Raw genomic sequence first — 19,105 nt, 5'->3', positions numbered from 1 at the left:
TTCTATAGTTCAGGTTGTATCTTTGAGCATGGCTTACAGCATCATCCAGAGCAAGTTTCTGACTATGCTTTGATTTCCATCTGTGCCATTTTTAGGCCTGGTACCTTGAGAAATAGTAATAAAAGCACAGCGGTACTCATCCTGGAAAGTGTAGGGTCTACACGTTGATCTAAAGCCCACTGCAGTCAATGAGAGTCTTTGCATTGACTCCAGTGGTTTGCGGATCAGCCCCTTGAGGAGGTACCCAATACCCCTTTCAAATCTGACTTCCTTCCAGGGTTACATTAAGCAGTGCCGCAAAAGGGCTGATATGTTTACAGAAGAACAGCTGAAGACAATCTTTGGGAACATAGAAGACATTTACAAATGCCAGAAAAAATTTGTAAAAGCACTGGAGAAGAAATTCAACACAGACCATCCACACTTGAGTGAGATCGGCTCCTGCTTCTTGGAATATGTGAGTTGATTTGCAGTGTCTATGTAGCTGGGGGCATGTTAGTGGGGGTGGGCCAGAAGTCTGATATTTCTCTGATGGAATTTTTAAGCTTTGGGTTTTTTAGATTTAAATTTGTAGCCCTTCTGGTTGCCAAGAAAACCTTCCCAATGTGACTCAGTAAAAAGCTGCCTTACTGAGTGCAATCCCTCTCCATTGCATGTAAACTCTGTAGCCTAATGATGCCATTTATAGGCTAATATTTTAAGAGTTTCACTGCTGATTATGTCATCAGAAACATCCAGCTGGGTGGCTGGGTAGCAGATGGAGTGGTCTGTGGCATACATGGGGTGTTGGAAGCATCCTAGCCTGTCTGATAAATAGCATGTACCATAATTTTTAATTGGCCTCTGCCAGGCAAACATACAGGCCATTTATCAGATGGTTCTCGTCTCCGTCTAAAAGGAGACTGCAGGTTGGCATATTGGGAGTGTGTGTGGGGGGGAGGTGTTTGAGGGGGTGACACATGTAGATCCATCACTGAGAGTATAAGCCCTCCAGAGAGAGAAGTATATCAGCACACCTGGCAGTACCCACTACCAAAGGGCACCACTACCAAGGCCAGGGTGCCAGCAAGGTGAGGCATGGAAGAGACTGGTGTTTGCCTAGCAGAGTAGGTGGGTGGAGTCTCTTTATTGTGGAGCAGTGTATGTACTGTAGGTGTTTTGGGAAGAGGGGCCTGCAGTGGGTAGTGGATGGCTGAGACCTGCACTGTGCAGCATTTTCGGGCCCAGAGCCTAATATAAGAGAGATTACCACTAACGGTTGCTTTTTCATTCCCATTTTAGCAAACAGAGTTTCAGATATACTCCGAGTACTGCAACAACCACCCCAACGCCTGCGTGGAACTGTCCCGGCTCACCAAAGTCAATAAGTACGTCTACTTCTTTGAAGCATGCCGCCTGCTTCAGAAGATGATTGACATCTCTCTAGATGGGTTTCTGCTGACCCCAGTGCAGAAAATCTGCAAGTATCCTCTGCAGCTGGCTGAATTGCTCAAATATACCAACCCCCAACACAGGTAGGTGCAGCATGTGGGGAACAGCTTTGACACACGTGGGAATGGACAATTTGAGAATAATTGTCTTGGAGTTACAGGAAAAGGGTACCCATAGGTAGCTGTATGTTATATTCACCATTGTTTAGCGTGCCCTCTTAGAAGGGGGATATGAAAAATACTTTCCCAGCAGACATATCCTTTTCCATTATACAAACACTGAGCTTTCCCTACCTGTGTAGTAGGTGTGAAATCACCAGGCTACAGTCTGTTTAGTATTGTGTTCACTTCCCCATGCGTGATATTAGCATAGCTGATAGACTTCAAGAATTAATTTGTGCAGTGCAGGTGCACAGCACAAAATGTTGTAGGTCCTACAAAAAAAGACTTTAGGCTCCAGAGAACTTTCCCTAATGCGCCATAACAATTTTAAGGCATGACGAACTTTGGGCCTGTGTTTTTAAACAATCTCTTTACAGTTTTGACAGATTCTATTCAAATTCTCAGAGCACAACCATTGATCAACTGCTTTTTTAAGGAATCACAGTAAGAGAAACATATTTGTGTCTAATAAATTGTGACCCTTAATAATGCACCTGATATAACTAGAGTTACACAAAGAAACCTGAAAATCTGTACTGGAGGAGAGCGATCATACTGATACACAATGAATTGACCTGAACTTTAAAGTTCCTAGGGACCACACTCATGTTTCTCAGAATTATTTTATGTGAGTGTCTTATTAAATTTATAAACACTGTGTTGTGAAACTAATCATTTTGGAAGAGGTTACTCAGAGTATGCTGTGCAGTGGGTGCTGTGAGATTTTGGAAATGGTATGTGAGGCAAGACACTCCAGCACTCTTCTTTGAACTAGTTTTGAACACTGAGTCCCAGAGGAAGTGAGAGGGATGGTGGTAGCAGATGGTGTGTGGGTTGGGTGGGGGAGATTCTGTCCTACCACAAATAGATAATGCCTCCTGCTTGAAAGGGACCCTGCATTTCTGAATGGTCTTGGCCCATGCCTGACATTAATTAAATCTTTCAAATCTAATAGCATGAAAATATTGTGGCTTTAACAATTTTGCTTAAAGAATAGTTCTTGTTTTGGACAAAATGGTAGCTTTAAATCTCCAGAGAAAACATATTCGTAGAATAACGAGTACTTTGCACCTTCTGGGTCAGATTTTCAAATCATCATTCAGGCCAGGCTTTCCAAAGAATTCAACTTCTTTCCAAATCTGACCACTTATTCTGGTGCCAAAATGGGAGATGAATTCTTCTGAAAATGTGGCCCCCAGGGTTCTCTATGTTATATTCTCAAAGTGCTTTAGAAATATAACACAAATGAATTGCGGAACAGAAATGAAACCCAGATTTCCTTACTTCCAGCTCTATGCTCTAGTCCCTAGACTCTAGACTTGCAGCACTTTTGGATTCCAGTCCGTTCATTTAGGTGTGCTGTTCCTAATGAAATCCGTTTCACCCTAGGGATTTTAAAGATGTTGAAGCTGCCTTAAATGCCATGAAGAATGTCGCTCGACTGATCAATGAGAGAAAGAGGAGGCTGGAGAACATAGACAAAATTGCCCAGTGGCAGAGTTCAATAGAGGACTGGGAGGTGAGGGGACCCAAGTGCTCTGAAGAGTGAATGGTGCCCCAAAGAGGGGACTATACCCACAGTGATTGTTTTATATGGCTTACGAACCCTATCACATTCTGTCACATCCAGGCATGTTGCTTTTTTTTTTTTATATTACATCAGTCACCTTCTCCTGATATGGTTGGAGGAACTCTGACAGACCCAAGCTACTCTGACATGCTTCTACAGCTTTGTACAGCTCTGGATTCTGTTTACCATACATCCTTATTCTTTGCAGAAGGAAATTGGCACATGATGCTTATTGAAATTCCAATGAATCATTGATTATTTGAACAATTTTCAAACATTCTTTGAGGCAGGCAGAGTTGGCATCTAGTATTCTAAGCTGTATCTTTGAGAGGGATACAGATCCTGACAGATAAAATGGCATCTGCGTTTTCCTATAGTATTTGGTCATGCTCAGAAAAACTCTGTTTAAAGCCAGTTTTATGTTTTTTTAAATAAACAAAACTCCCTGTTTTCTAGAGTTGGTGTAAACTGACAGAGCTCCTCTGAGCCCAAAGGGCTTGGCTCAGAATATCTGCTCTGAGCAGATGATCCTGATTCGTCAAATGGTGCTGAATCCAGAACAAAATTTCCTTTTCTACATATGCCCAGCCAAACTGACACTCATTGGATGAGGGAGAGACAGCATCCCTAGCCCTCCTGGGAGGCAGGGATTGTCCTCCAATGTTGTGATGTAATAAGATCAGGTTGTGATAACTGGACCTTCAAATTTAGACCAAACAAAAAGGCCTCCTGATATAACTCAAGGACTGTGTTAAGATCACGCTTGGTAAACAAGAGAAGTGTGGAACCAGAAATCAGTGAACCAAAATTGTTGTGTCAGAAAATAGGCCTGATAATGGGGGATGGGCTGTTCAACCCACTGCTCCTGTTTGGGGCTCCAAAAAGAAAGGCTTTGCAGAGAAAAATTGGCTACTGGAGCCAGCTTCCCCATTGTGGCTGCTACTTCCCATCTCCTGGGACCCTGAGCCTTCCTCATCCTGACCCTAAGGGATGTCCTGATGAGCCCAGGCCAGGAAGAGCAATCCAGGGGATATCACCACCCCCACCAGCTCCAGCTGAATCCCAACCACTACCGGAGATAAAATGGGACTGGACTTTGGCAGCAGCAGCAGCATCTCCAGCCCATCTCAACTGACTTCTCTTTTCCCCAAAAGGACAGTTATTACCATCTTTGATACCATCCCAGGGACTGTCAAACACTGACAAAGACTTAAAAACAGAAAGGCTTTTCTTTCTAAAAACTCTCTCCAGCAAAAGGGAAGGGGAACAAGAAATGTTGTTAAATGAAAGTCTTACTTAATGCTTTATATTTCAAACGCTTTAACTGTTTTTCTTCTTCTCTGTATCTTTACTAAAAGATTAAGGATTTTTAATAGTGTGTTTGCCATAGTACTAAGCAGGCTGAGGTCTCTGTATACCAAACCTTGTTTAACACTGTTTAATGCTGGACAGTGACTGGATTATGTCACATTTATTCCATCTGAATTCATACCAGCCTCCTCTTCTTTTTCACTCCCTCCCCATTTACAGAGAAGGACTGCATTCAGGACACACCAATTTTGGTTCACTGATTTTTGGTCCCACATTTATCTTGTTTACCAAGAGTGATCTTAACACACTCCTTGAGTTATATCAGGAGGTCTTTTTATTTGGACTAATTCAGGCTGTATTGCATTTGCACCTTTCCCCATCAACATGTTTGGTTATAAATGATTGTGACATCTTATGAACTTTCACAGAGGATCCAGGATGGTAGGTCAGGAACTGATCTTTTAACCAATCAAGCCCCGGCACTCAAATCAGGTTGAATTCTTGTTATTCTTGTTTCCTTTCTTGGGACAAACTGATGTGCTATTTGTGCTTCTGCTGCCGCCAGGGTGAAGACGTCCTAGTCAGAAGCTCAGAACTCATCTACTCTGGGGAATTAACCAAAATCTCCCAGCCTCAAGCGAAGGGCCAACAGAGAATGTTCTTCCTCTTCGATCACCAGCTGGTTTGCTGTAAGAAGGTAACCTGAAGAGCCAGTCTCTGCCTCTGTTGATTGATATGCCCAATGAGGTGTAATCACATCTCAGTTCAGTTTTACATTCCCTTCCCAGAATATCTTTAAAGAGTCAGTATACAGGCTGAAAGGCTAAAGCTAGAAGTCTGTCTGTCTGTCTGTCTGTCAGAGGGCTGGGGTGGTTTTGTGCATACACAGCAATTTTTTCCTGCTATGATGGTCTACTGTGCACTTGATTGCAGATGATAAATGGAAGTACTAGGCTCTTGGCAGGCAGGTCTCCTGCCGAAAGGAAAGCTGTGCACTGCTTTTGTAGGATCAGTATGAGACTTAATTTTAGAAAATCAAATGCATCATCATTGCCACCATTTCCCCTCTCCCCTCAACTCCCACCACTGATGTCATCAGCAGGATTTTATGACCAGATTACTGGAAGGGTATTTAGAAGACAAATATGGTTTTGGTTGGGTACCTAACTTTCAGCTCAATCAGCTAGGATATTCTTCTCTCACAGGGAAAGTGTGGAGTGTTACAGCTCCTATATTAGATGATGATAAACCCAAGGACATAGCCTATCAAAATAACGGGAGGGATCACAACCTTAAATCTGTCTGTCTTCTCTTTAGGGGCCAGGTCCAAAGCCCACAGAAGTCAATGAGAGTCTTCCATTGACTTTGGATCAGGCTCTAAGTGAGGATGGAACAACACATTGCACTTTGTGTCCTGCCTTTTGGCACTTTGCCCTGTATGGGTAGTATTTAAAGCTCAGTTTTGTATTCTGTTGACACGTTCAGGCAAAGTTCAATATGACCCATAGACCCTTTTCTCCCTGTACATTGCTCTTTATTTAAAGCTGTTTCATAGTTTTAGCTAATTCACAGGCCTGATTTTCAGGGTTGCTGATTGCTCTCAACTCCAAGTGAAGTCCATGAGCTCAGCACCACTGAAAATCAGACCCTCCCATCTGTAGGCAAAGCTTCACTTGGTTTGTTTTCACTGGGAATGCTGGCCGGTCACAGCGACACGTGTAAGTGCAAAGGCTCAGATGTGGTTGTAGCCTAGTGCGGAGAAAGATAGGGCTCTTTCTACAGCACTTCAGAAATGACCACTCCACCGCTTTTCGCTGAGCACATGACCCATTTCATGTTACCCAAGTTTGTTTACTCCAAGTGACAAACTAATGAGTGCCTGGCCTCTGACACTACTACTAGCTATATTTTTCACTAGAGACATTAACAGGGAAATTCAGTCCTGCATTTTGTGGCTTCTTGAGATAGACTGTAGGGGCCAAATCCTGCTCCATTACACTGGCTTCAGTCTGGAGTAATAACGTCGACTGGTTGTCTAGCTTAGTAAGTACCCAGTGCCACCCTGTCAGAGCAACCAAAGGAACCTGGGCTCACCTTTCATACATCATGGGCCAGTGACAGTGAGTTACAGGAGCACTCTAGTGCAGTTGATAGGAGTGGCTGTACGTATTATCACACTGCTTTATATGCCGTCCTGCCCAGACACATGCTCCATCAGCTGCAGAAACTGTATCTGGGCCCCACCTGCTAGTTGTAAGACAAGCCAGCACCAGAACAGGAGTTCAGAAAAGCCACAATCAAGACAAAGAAGCCAAATTCCAGGTGTCATTGCTTTTCCTCATAAGGCAGTAATGCTCATCAGCAAGGTAACGGGTAGTCTGTTGTGGCTAGGAAGAGAAAGAAAGTGTGCGTGCAGAAATTGGCTATAGTTACAATGAAAATAATAGTGTGATTTCATGGGGTCTCTTTCAGGATCTCTTGCGCCGTGACATCCTCTATTATAAGAGTCGGATCAACATGGATGACATGGAAATAGTGGATGTGGAGGATGGGAAGGATAAGGACTTCAACACCAGTGTTAAAAATGCATTCAAGCTGCACTGCAGGGACCCTGAGGAAGTCCACTTATTCTGTGTGAAAAAGCCTGAACAGAAACAGCGCTGGCTAAAGGCATTCGAGAATGAAAGGAAACAGGTTCAGCTTGACCAGGAAACTGGTATGGAAAGGCTGTCTGTCTAGCAGGGCCCTCCATCACACTGAACACAAATGTATGCAAATGCAATACATGCACCTCCAGCCCATGTCATATTTTGCATGATGTTTCTTTTCCCTTCTGCTCATTGTGCAAAGAATATAGCAGAGAAATGAGGTCTCAGGGAGCTGCTGAAATCTTTTGCTTAGCCTGCTTGAACCATTAAATAGTAAGTTATGTTAGTTTTGAATTATTCTTCCCATTGGCAGGTTAGAGACAGACTTGTCAATAGCCCAGGACAAGATCGATCCAGGATTCTTTACATGACCGCATGTTCTCTAGGGGCCACATCCATCTCACCGTTTTCATACCTGGTCTAATGTGACCAGGGCTAAATTGTGTCACTGTTGCCACCCAAGCAGGGACAGCCTGGTGCGTCAAGAGTGCCAGCAATATGGTAGAGTGCCATTGACTATACTAACTAAGGAGGCAGAGAGAACTGATTGGGGCAGGGCTGCAACCTGCCACAAAGTGAGGCACATGCTGCATCTTGCAAAAAATTGGCCTAGCGCCCCAGGCAGCACACACGCTCCCTCAGCACCAGGGACTCAGATTGTGCCCTGGGACTCCTGCTGCATTGTAGACCCCAATATGGAGCTGTGCCTCAAGAGCACAGTCAAATCCATCCCCACATTTCCCTCTTCTGATATGTGCTTTGAGCCCTGCTGGTTGTTTGAGGAACTAGACTGAGACCTAAGTAACAGGTTTGGTTTTATCTTTAAGGTTTCTCAATCACAGAGGTGCAGAAGAAGCAGGCGATGCTGAATGCCAGCAAGCAGCACCACGCTGGAAAGCCTAAGGGTGAGTATCGCCCTTTAATTTTCTCCTAAGTCCATCAGCACTTCTAAAATCCTGACTTCAAATAAGCTTGTGCTGTTCAATACATGAATTGCCCTCTTCCCCAGTTTGTTCGTCTTTGGGAGCTCGGTAAGTGTTACTCTTCTCCTACTACTGGGATAGGTTTTAAAATCTTTGTGCCAGTGGCGCAAGGGTCAGTTGATCCATCTACTTACTGTTACTGTTAAGAGGGAAAGGACTAAGGATTTCCACTGGTGGGTCTTGTTCCAATGGGGTCACACAGGAATGCTAAAGATGGAGGTGACTAACACCTCACTAACTGCCTAGTACCATATGGAGAGGTATTGTCTCCTGCGTGAACTAGGAAATGCAATTTTATGAATATGTAATATTTTTGCTGGATCAGGCCGTTCGTCACTGACTGATGAGGAAAAAAATACAGAGAAAAGTCATGATAGGGAAATAGGATCCTGGTGAAATTAACGTAACTGTCCCTGAGCTGTGGAAATTACTCAGCACTGTGTTTTTCTAGTGCCTCCCGTTTATATGTAAATTTTCCCTGAACAAGCTAATTTTACTGCATGTGATTAGTGTGGATCAAGTGACACTAACAAAAGCTCTGGAGTAGGGCAGCAGGTAGGTGGGAAATTGCAGTACAGCTCCTGGCAGTTCTCGCCAGGTTGAAGACTTGACAGTTCTAGCTAAACCAGTGAGATTCAGGAAACCAATATTTCCTGACGACAGGAGCCGTGCTGTGTGTCTAACCATTGGTTCATATTCCAAAACCCCTAGTACAGGTCAAGGTAGCTAAACACAATTAGTTGCTTCTGCTTAGGAGACTGCTGGATGACATCTGGCTAGAGACTAGAGTCCCTCTCTCAACCCTAGAAGCCAGGTCCTCCAAGCAAGGTGAATGGGGCAGATTGCAGGCAGAATGACAAGAGGAGTTTTAGGGGAACACTTGGGGATGTGGAAAGGGGTGTTTAGGTTAAGGCCTTTGGGGAAGGAACATTCTCGTTCTGTATGTTTGTGCAGTATTTGGCACAGCTTTGGGGCTACCGCAATAGAACAGTTCGTTAAATACCTGCCCGTTGCTGTAAATGGGAATATCTGGATGCAGATGATGTGCTCTTCACCAGTTTCTCTAGGGACCCAGAACAGAAATCAGCAGCCTCACTAAGAAGGTTTAGCAGTAGCCAAAGAGGGGGTGAGCTCCATCAGTCACAGGGAAGTTTTCCCTCCTTATCCCTATCATCATTGACACTGCCTCCAGGTGAAGATTCACATAACCACTGTGGGAAGCCAGACTTTGTGGCTGTCCTGCCCTTACTGTAGCTTGCTAAGGAATTCAGTCTCTTACCTTTCTGTGGTTCCAAAGGTGACCGCTTAACCCTGGGTACTGTGCCAAGAATCAAACACAGGCTGACAGTTTATTGCACAGCACTGCAAAAGTCAGAGATAGACAGTTAGGCTGTCACCCAGACACTGCTAAATGTCATGGCAGTTTGGAAACAGAGGCCAGATCCAGTTGGCAGAGGCTGCCCAGTCTCTCTCCAGTGCAGCTAACCAAGACCTTGTCTACACTTAAAACTTAAGTCAACCTAGGTAGGTCACTCAGGGATGTGAAAAATTCACCTGAGAGCTGTAGTTAAGCCAACCTAAGCCCCAGTATAGACAGCGCTAGGTTGATGGAAGAATTCTTTTGTCAACCTAGCTGCCCTCTCTTGGATGAACTACCGTGATGGAAAAAAGCCCTTCCATTGTTATATCAAATGTTTACACTATGGCTGCATTGACGTAGCTGTGCCATTCTAGCGTCTGTAGTCTAGACAAGCCCCTAACTCCAAACTCTACCCAACCCTGAGGGCTTCAAAATCGAGCTCTGTATCTAAATGGTGTGGACTGGGCCCTCTGCTCACTAAGACTTTGGAACATTAAAACATTTACAAATACTTGCATATTTATGGCCTACAGCACAGCACTGGCTAATGTGTGCAGGGGCAGGTCGGCTAACCAGTGTCCCAAGCCATCAGAATTGGGTGCTGTTTAAGTTTGTCGGCAGTAGAGCGCTGTAAGGGTACGTCTACACTGCAAAGAAAGCCATGCCATGCCAGCCAACTTGTGCTCTCAGGGCTTGGACTCTGGGGCTGCTTCACTGCTGTGTAGACTTCCAGGTTCAGGCTGGAGCCCAGGTTCTAGGATCCTGTGAGGTGGGAGGATGCCAGGGCTCAGGTTGCAGCCCGAGTCGTCTGGCATGGGCCAGCTGCAGGTTTTCTTTCCAGTGTAGACATGTCTTAAGTATCCAGCTTTGTCCTGGTATTGCTGAGTGTGGCTGCAAGCTGCATTTTGAGAGCACGTGAGCATCTCTGAATTCTGATTGACACTTTGGGCACTCCCAGACCATTGGCTTAATCCCCGAACTGCCTTTGGGGTTAGTTAACTCTAGCTAGAGTTCTTTGTAACTGGTGGTTACTTATTTTGGCGAATGCTCCCCCAGCTTTAAGAATGGCTGTGTGGGAGTTGTCCATGAGACTGCAGCAGTCTAATGTTTGCTCTTCTCTGTCTCATTGTCTTAACAGCGGTCACCAGGCCGTATTATGACTTTCTGATGCGCCAGAAGCACCCTACCCTGCCTACCAACCTCCCCCAACAGCAAGTCTTCATGCTGGCAGAACCCAAGCGCAAGCCCTCGAACTTCTGGCAGAATATCAGCAGGCTGACGCCCTTTCGCAAATAAGGGGCAGCCTGGTGGTTGGTGCCTGAATCCCTTATGAGAAAGCACTTTAGCCGTCAGTTCCAGCTGACGGAGCCCTGGCTCCTCCAATCCTTTGTTTGCAAAGGACAGTGCATGCTCCTTCCTTCCCTATTTATTTTGCAGACTGACTGTACTTGAAGGGGTCTGAAGTGGGACACTGTGTTGCGTGTTTTTGTGCTAGTCTAAGTGAGCCAGCCCTGCACGACGCTCGGGAGCCATACAAACACCCAGGAAGAGATCAGCACGGGATGGAGCCTGAACTATTTTTCATCTTAAGATTTCCCTTATTCTCAGTTGCATCTTGAACCATTCCTCCCAGCTACGAACATTATTGCTGTTTGACAACTGCCAGAGAGACTCTAGCCCTCAGTCAACATGGCTGCCCATGCAGAGATGGTGGTTTGTCCATTCAAACAACTGCCTGTTTGGTGTCTACTGAGCATGCTCAGAAACATGGTTCATTGTTGCTGATGTAATGCACTTTTTGGGGGACAAGACCCTTCCTTTCACTGCCCCAATCCCCATGTTCCTCTTTAAGGAAATGATCCTACTACACGTCTAACAAACTGATTAGCCTTTATTGGCACTCTGAGAAGACAACAATGATATCGCTGTGTCCTTTTTCTTTTCCTTAGTTCAACACACCGATGAACCATCGTATGTTAAATGGTGCCAATCAAACCCACAGCATGAGTGAAGTACAAGAATCTTGCAATCTCGTTGATTTTCTTTGAGTTATGTAAAAAAATGAGTTAGGAAAAAAAATGTGCCTAAAATAAAAACTGTCTGTTCAGCTCCTTAGACTCTTTCCCCCGTCACTCTGCCATGTTTCTTGGCAGATGAAAATGTTAATCGTTTGTAATGTGTTTATTTATGGTAAATACAGAACGGTGTATTTTGTAATCAGTCCTGTCAGATGTTTGTTAACTTGATGCCTGTTTTGTCTGTTTTTTGTTTTTTTTTTAACACAACACAAAGGCCAATATTTGCAAACTTAATTTCCTTAAGTTAGGGTCCTAACTCCACAGCTGGGCACCTTATTACCAAATGGGTGGATTTTTCAGAACCATACAACACATATAAACCCCCAAATCAAGGGGGTTTCCAGGTCATCTGCACCTTTGAAAAAGAAATCAGGCCACTTATAAGGTGCCTAAATATGGAATTAAGAGCTTAGCGGTAGGCACACAGGTTTGAAAATTGTGGCCAAAAAGAATTCATTTATTCCTTGGTTAGTAAAAGAAAAGATTTGCCTTACAATAGTGGAAGAGTCAGAAGCCATAACGACTGAATTCCATAGCTTAGGAGAAGTTGCGGGTGGTTGGAAGAAACACCCATTCATTCCAGTGTGATACTATTGTGAGTAAGCACTAACTGTCTGCAAAGCTCGGAGTTCCAATGTTTGCTGATACTGTAGCTGACCAAAGTCTGGTCATCCAGGGATATCTGAATTCAGTAGCATGTACAAAGTCATTCTTGCACTATATCTTTCCCCTCACCAGGGGCTACATTTAATTTCATAAAGAAACTTGTAAAAGTGACTTACAGCTAGTGTTTGTGTCTTATGCGTGCGTGTTTGTCTGTGTGGTCCTTGTTTTGCCTCTTCACGATAATAGCTGCTTGTTCTCCTGGCTACAGAGGTGGCCATGTGTCAGAGGCCCTCTGGAAGTGTCATCTTTCAAAGTCCTCTTTGGGATGGCATATCTGTCGAGAGATACAGAGAAGGCTGGAAATATGCTGGTCACTTGGAATAACATGCTCAAGGCTGCCAGTGTAATTAAAGGCCATCTCCCAAATTCCTGTCCTATCCATTGACAGGTTACAGCGCTGAATTCTCTGACTGGCGGCAGCAGAGCACTTCAGAGCAGTGCAGCATTCGTGGTGGTCCATTTCCTATCAATATCTTTTATTGAAATAAGATACTTGAGCCCTGGGTTTCTGTTTTGCCTCTCCTGTGAGGAATGAGATGGGGAAGCCATTCCAAGATGTAAAAATTGCCTAAGAGAGCTTATAATTGCCATGCAGTGGCTGTATAGAGTACAGACTCAGTACAGAGGCAGTCATGGGGCGTGGCCTTTCCTTGAATTTGCTGTACCACATTGCAACTGAGGTCACCACCCTTGGTAATTGCAGACACACTCGCAATTTCCTCAGTCCCAGGGGACCCTTATTTTGCAATCCTATATGCAGAAGCTGAACTTTTCAGCTGAAGGACAAACCTCTGCACAAGGTAATTTTTCCAAGTCAGAGGGTTTAAACACCAAGACGGAGCCAAAGTTCAAAAGGGTCTTAAAAACTGGCCTTCTGATTGTCTGGGCAGCACTGCACTAATGCAATCACTTGCAGGGGCATAGTCTGTCAATCCCGCAAGTGCATCTGCAATGACAACTAAACAGGTCCCTTAGAAAGTTTTCCTATATTCTGAGTGACATCCCCTGCATGGAGACTATTGTATAAACAAACATTCCTTTTACTATTTGCTTGCAGTGTTGCTGTAGCTGTGTTGGTCCCAGGCTATGAGACACACAAGGTAGGTTGAGGTAATAGCTTTTACGGGGCCTAACCTGATTATGACACTCTGGTTACCTTTTCCAGACCTGAGGAAGAGCTCCGTGAAGCTCAAAAATGTGTCCCTTCCACCAAGAGAAGTTGTACAATGCAGTGTTACATCTCACCCACCTTGTTTCATTCCTTCTAATAATCAGCTAGCCTAAGCTTACAACAGGAAATATTTCATTTACTAATGCTTGGACTTTTGCATCTCTTGATTGCAATACCTGACAATAGCCTTCCTGCTGGCTTCCTCTTGCCCGTCCAACTTACTTACCTGCACTATTACTCTCTGCTAGAACCAGACTAAGGCTAAGCTACAGCTGTGTCCTAACACCATGGTCAACTAGTTGGGGCTCTCATGGTTTCACTGGCCAAGAGTGGACATAGATATTTTCCTCTGCTAGAACCCAGGCATAGCCTTGGCCCTAGAGTCTTGCTAAGAGGAAATGTCTGTGCCAGCAGCTAAGGATCTAAGATGGATCTACACTGGCCAGACTTTGTTCAGAGTAGGTCTAGATGGCATACTAGTGAAAACACCAACAACCAGTCTACATTAGTGCTGCTACTGTTGAGTACTCTAGGCTGGCATGGCCTTTATTGAGCCTGCGTCTACATAAAGCAAAATCTGAAGTGTTATTCACTACTAAATAAGCTGCCCTAGGCACAGCTAGTGTGATCAGGCCTCAGGCTTTTGCATATGTTTCAGACAGTGAACATGCATAAGCCCTGTCTGCATTTTCTAATCATGTCCCACTGTTGCTTACACAGGTGCACCTGTGTTAGCAACCTAGTGAGCAGTCATGTGGCTGGGCTGTTGCACCCTTTCTTTTAAAAAGCATCTCCTAGTGCCTGGCTCTGAGTAGGTCTAACAACGTGGTGCTAAGCTCACCAGCAGCAGCCTAACACCGTGTTAATTAGACCTGTTCAGAGCTGGGCTATGTGAGCTGGTGGTAAAGCCTGCAGTGATCACACTAGGGCCCCCACCATTGCTAACACTGGTGGAGCTGAATCAGCATCAGGAATGGTATTTTCAGAGAATTTCCCTACAGGGCCTTAGGATCGAGAGCTGACATGATTACAAACCCTGTGAGGAAGCCAGGCTAGGCTGTATCTGCACTAGACCCTCCATCATTGCGCCCACTGGCAGAGAGGTGAATTGTAATGTCCAGTTTAGATCTATAGACTCCCCAAACTATTACAGCCACATTAGAAATGGACTTTCAACATGATCACAGGCCCCTGTAGTGGGAGGGCCTCATAGTGCAACTTCAGCCTGACATTTTGAGCCACTCATCATTTGCCTTAGTAACAATCCATTTCTCTGGGGTTGGTGTCATACAAGTTCTGCCTGCTGCTTTATCCCAGCAATAACCAAGTTACTGCTGGACCAGGCTTCATCTCTGACATACCAGCTTGCAATGGATGTCTTGGGAGAACATCTTTCCCCATACGCATCCTGCCTTTGGGGTTTCCGTGGCTAGGGAACTGAATCACATTATATCAATGGGCTTACTCCCAGAAATCAGGGTTGTAGGAAAGAGCCCTTTATCCACCAATCAGAAGAGGATTGATGCTGATCTCCCAGTTTCCTGGTTTATTTAACTGGGCTGATGTTAATTTCCTGCCTTGAAGCTTCCTCACAACATTCAGATTGCCACCTGATGCGCCAGTGTTGTCACAGCCAGAGCTGGATTGTGTTGCAGAGAGATCCTGCTTGACAGAAGGCACTGTTCTTTTCCTGTTTACCCTTAATGTGTTCCCCTTCCTCCCCCCCACAAATATGTCTGTTTTGATTGGCCAGGAAGAAAATGGGTTGGCACGCATTCATGCTATATAATCTGGAGAGCTGGTTTGTCCTGTTCCTAAACTCAGTTTTGATTTCTGAAGACAATCAGCCTTGGGATGCAGGCTGAATGCCTTCAGTGATATAAACAGCAGTAATTCCACTGAAGTATAGAACCAGTTTAAGGGAGAGGAGACATCTTGAAAAACCAACATTTTAAGTGACTTGCCGTCATATTGTCCTCATAGAAGTAGTCTGAAGAGTGTAAATGTTTTACCTGTCTTGTTTCACACCTAATTAGTGAGCACTATGAATATTTGTAAAGAGAATCCTTCTCTAGACATCTCTTTTCTAATAGGGGCCATGATAGGTTAGTGCAGCCAGATGATGTTGCTTTTTATGCATAATATCGAGTACTTGTAATTTATTTCCGGCAGAGCAGGGTGGTCAGTTTAATTGCCTACTGTCACTGGTGATATCAGCTGTAATTTTAGCCTTGTAAGAACCATCAGAGACCAGATTCTGGCCTCAGTTACTCCCATGTAAGCTTAGCATTAGAGATAAATATTGGTCACATTGAAGGGAATGGGAGCCTTGCCATTGAGTAGAATTAGGATTTAACTCCATTTTTAGTGGTGTTATATGATTGACAGTGGTATGACTGAGGTAAGCATCTGACTCATTTTCCCCCCAAAATTTCTCATGTGTTATATAGCGAATTCATATGGAAGCTAATGGATAGAAACTAGTTTACCTGGGCAGAATTTTAACAAGTAACTGTCATCCTTGGTCTTATTTTATATCCAGTAATAATTCAATTTTTCACTAATCCTACAACACCTATTCCTTCATGAATGGACCATTGTGTTTTCAGGTAATTATATATGAACTAGACTGGTTTTCTATGATTAAACAGTCAGAAATTCTCTGGCATTATTGGGTACAGGTCAAAATAATACTGAATCATCCACATTCTCACCATGAGTTTTATTTTCTCCTCCCACCCTGAAGTTATCACTCAATTTACACTGCCAACTTTAAAATAAAAAACAAGGTGGGACAGGGAGTGTTTGTACATACATAGCAAATTTAAGGGTATTCATGAGAACATCATGTACTCTCTTAACAGTGGGACATGTTTTCTAGTATATCAGCAACAATTCAGTGAGAAAGAGTAGCTTCTTCTTCAAGCAATCATCAAGGATTATTTAATGTAGGGGAGAGGGGAAAGGAGGTATGAACAGTTAAATCTGTTGATAAATATGCCCGAGAAGAACAAGCCCCAGCTTTTGATTGTTATTTGTATTGCAGTAGTAATTAGAGGCCAGGACCTCATTGTGCTAGGTGTTTTATAAATATAACAAGAATTTTATCAATCCCAACAGAGCCCTAGGGGTAGCCTTCCTCCTCCACACAGGAGTCTAGCACTTTGCAATCTTAAAAATCTGTATTTTCACATGCAGGTCGTATTGGTCTTTAATATCAGTGGTCCACTCAAGCTTGCAGACCAAAGACAGTCTACTCCTCCAAGTACTGCAAAACTGGGTTACTCACTTGAGAAAGATGAGAGGGATTTGGCCTGGCTTTAAATTTTTGTGAGTAGGTATCTTGGGAAACCCCTTGCTATCTGGTTTTTAATGAGAAAATTCAGTGTGCTCATGTGGCAGAGTAAAGGGTGATTAAGCCTCTTGGTGCCTCTGCCACTCCCAACCCAGGTGCCTGGACTGGGGTAAAGTGGGCCACCAGGCCCCCCCTGCAAGCCAGGAACCCACAGCAAGCCAGGAACCCACAGCTGATGGCTCTGATTAGAGCAAGCGAACCTTGTCTAATGAGGCAATGGAAGACAGCTGTTTCCCTGGGGACGGGCTATATAACCCAGTCAGGGAGACACCAAGGGAGAGGTCTGGCCAGGGGGAGGAGTCCAGCCGCGCCGCGCCACGCCACGCCACGCCACGCCACGCCACGCCACGCCGTTTACCTCTTGGCTAAGGCAGCATGATTGCCCAAAACCTTGGGCCCAAGTGGGTCTGGTTTGGGAATGGGGTTTGTATCTACACACTGTAAACAAAGCATGGGTGAAGTCTGCATGTCCTGTTTGTTCCAGAGGGGGAGAGACCATCCAGAGGACCCAGAAGGGCAAGGGGCCTGTGGTAATTCACCACATGTGGGGGCTTGACCAGGATTCTTCCACAGCCATTGCTAAGAGTGGCCACTGCAAAGGATGAGACCTTTAAATGGCTCATAAAGACCGTGCAAGAAATGCAGCAGTCCCACCAGGTGGAACGAGAGGCACTGATGACCTGGCAGGCTGACCAGTAGTGGCACCTCCAGGACTTCATCAAAGACCAGGCAGTCGTCCAGCAGCAACTGCTCCAACGTGTGGTGAGTCCAGTGAGCGGGGATGGCACCAGGACAGCAGGCTGGGGACTGTGTAAGAAGGGCCCAATGGACGACCCCGGTGGAAGACCTTTTGGGGCACTTTCGAGAGGGTGGCTACAGCAGAAGGCTGGGAAAGGGCAGCCTGGGCCCTGCACCTTGCCCCGTATTTGGGAGGCGGGGTACGAGCTGCCTACATGATGTTGGGAGAGGCCCAAGCCAGGGATTACGAGGTGTTGAAAGCTGCCATATTAGACTGGGTCAGACTTTTGGCAGAGTGTTACAGCCAGAAATTTTGAACGGCCAAGTGGACTGAGTGCCTGCAGCCCCAGGCATTTGCCCAGTGACTCATGGACTGGGCCCCCTGGTGGTTGGGTCTGATGGCATCAGCCGGGCCAAGTAGCAGAGATGGTTAGGTTGATGGAGGAATATGTAGAGGCCAAGGTGCTCAAAGGGGCAGGAAAGCCCCTCAAGGGATCTGGACTGGGAGTGGCAGAAGCTGGGAGTGGACTTGCTGTTGGTGTGGCTGCCCTGGTCATAGGAAGGAGGACTGTCCTGAGAGGGAGTGCAGACTGGTGGACTTCTGTGGGTGGACTGAAGGATGGGGGGTTGAAGGTGAGGCTGTTGGCCACCATACCTGTGTGGGTGGGGAAAAGACCCTAGCAAGAGCTAGTGGACCCTGCCTCCACCCAAACGCTGGTTCAGAGGGGACTGGTAAGGACACACTGGGTGGTCCCAGGGGCCAGCTTGGACCTCAGATGCGTCCATGGGGATACCAAGCAGTATCTGCTGGCACAGGTGCCCTAGAGGCCCAAGGGTGGTTCAAGTGGCAGCAGGTAGGGGTAGTGGCCAAGTTACCCTATCTGGTCCTGCTGAGGTCTGATTGGGGACCCCCTCTCAGAGAGTTGGAAGGACCAGTAGGAAACCCCAAAGAAGGGGCTGGGGAGACCCCATGGAAAGGAAGCAGGAAAGCAAGGGGACGCAGGACCCCACTGAAATAAAGAAAACCCCTAGACACAAGCAGGGGGAGGAAAAAGAAAGCTGCCCCATAGAACCAGAAGGTGAGGGGAAGGGGCAAGAAATAGAGGGAGTGAGGCCAGGTAGATCAGACCTCTTGCAGCCCGTGGAGACTGGGGAGTATTGGAATTGTGGGAAAGAAGGGCACAAGTGGAAACAGTGCCCAGGCCAGAAAGTTCAGAGTGGCTCCCATAGAGGTGGGAGTAAAGGGATCCCTGGTGGTGCCCAGGGAGTTCGAGGGCCTAGCCACCCAAGAGCCCAGCAGGGAAGCTTGGGGAGGTGGGGAAAGGAGCAGCCTTGACATGGATTGGAAAGCTGGATCTGTAGGGTCAAGGGGCATTTGGGGGCAGCATGGCCATACTGGGGAGGTGGAGAAGAAAGCCACCCTGGGGGGAAGGGCTGATGGACGGGTGACCCAACCCCTTAGAGAAGACCCTGTGGATCACCAGGCAGAGAAAAGGGAACCCCCTTGTGTGGGCCAGTATATCAGACCAAAGAGAGGGAGAGACTGGGTGAACTGGGTGGTTCATTAAAGGGGAAGGTGTGTGGCAGAGTAAAGGATAATCAAGCCCCTTGGTGCCTCTGCCACCCCCCAACC

The 19,105-nt window shown here is 45.8% G+C and overlaps 1 protein-coding gene and 1 long non-coding RNA gene across 2 annotated transcripts in view; both read left to right on the top strand.

The window, feature by feature from the left end:
* Positions 1–12,319, top strand: part of LOC137147107 (uncharacterized) — a 280,155-nt gene extending 267,836 nt beyond the window's left edge. The window contains 8 exon segments of the mRNA XM_067538874.1: positions 278–457; positions 1,282–1,514; positions 2,982–3,111; positions 5,039–5,170; positions 6,946–7,189; positions 7,949–8,026; positions 10,603–10,700; positions 10,703–12,319. Coding sequence (XP_067394975.1) covers positions 278–457; positions 1,282–1,514; positions 2,982–3,111; positions 5,039–5,170; positions 6,946–7,189; positions 7,949–8,026; positions 10,603–10,700; positions 10,703–10,786 — 1,179 coding nt within the window. The 3' untranslated portion in view covers positions 10,787–12,319.
* Positions 12,320–16,607: 4,288 nt separating this feature from the next.
* On the top strand, positions 16,608–18,064 carry LOC137146982 (uncharacterized). Its single transcript, XR_010918118.1, has 2 exons — positions 16,608–16,709; positions 17,219–18,064. It is a non-coding gene; the product is annotated as an uncharacterized lncRNA (long non-coding RNA).
* The last annotated feature ends 1,041 nt before the right edge of the window (positions 18,065–19,105 follow it).

The sequence above is a fragment of the Emydura macquarii genome, unplaced genomic scaffold (genome assembly GCF_026122565.2).
Source record: "Emydura macquarii macquarii isolate MOO-44397 ecotype Brisbane River unplaced genomic scaffold, CSIRO-AGI_Emac_v2 contig_499, whole genome shotgun sequence".
Taxonomy (NCBI): Eukaryota; Metazoa; Chordata; order Testudines; family Chelidae; genus Emydura; species Emydura macquarii.
This window is presented reverse-complemented; position numbering and strand designations above follow the sequence as displayed.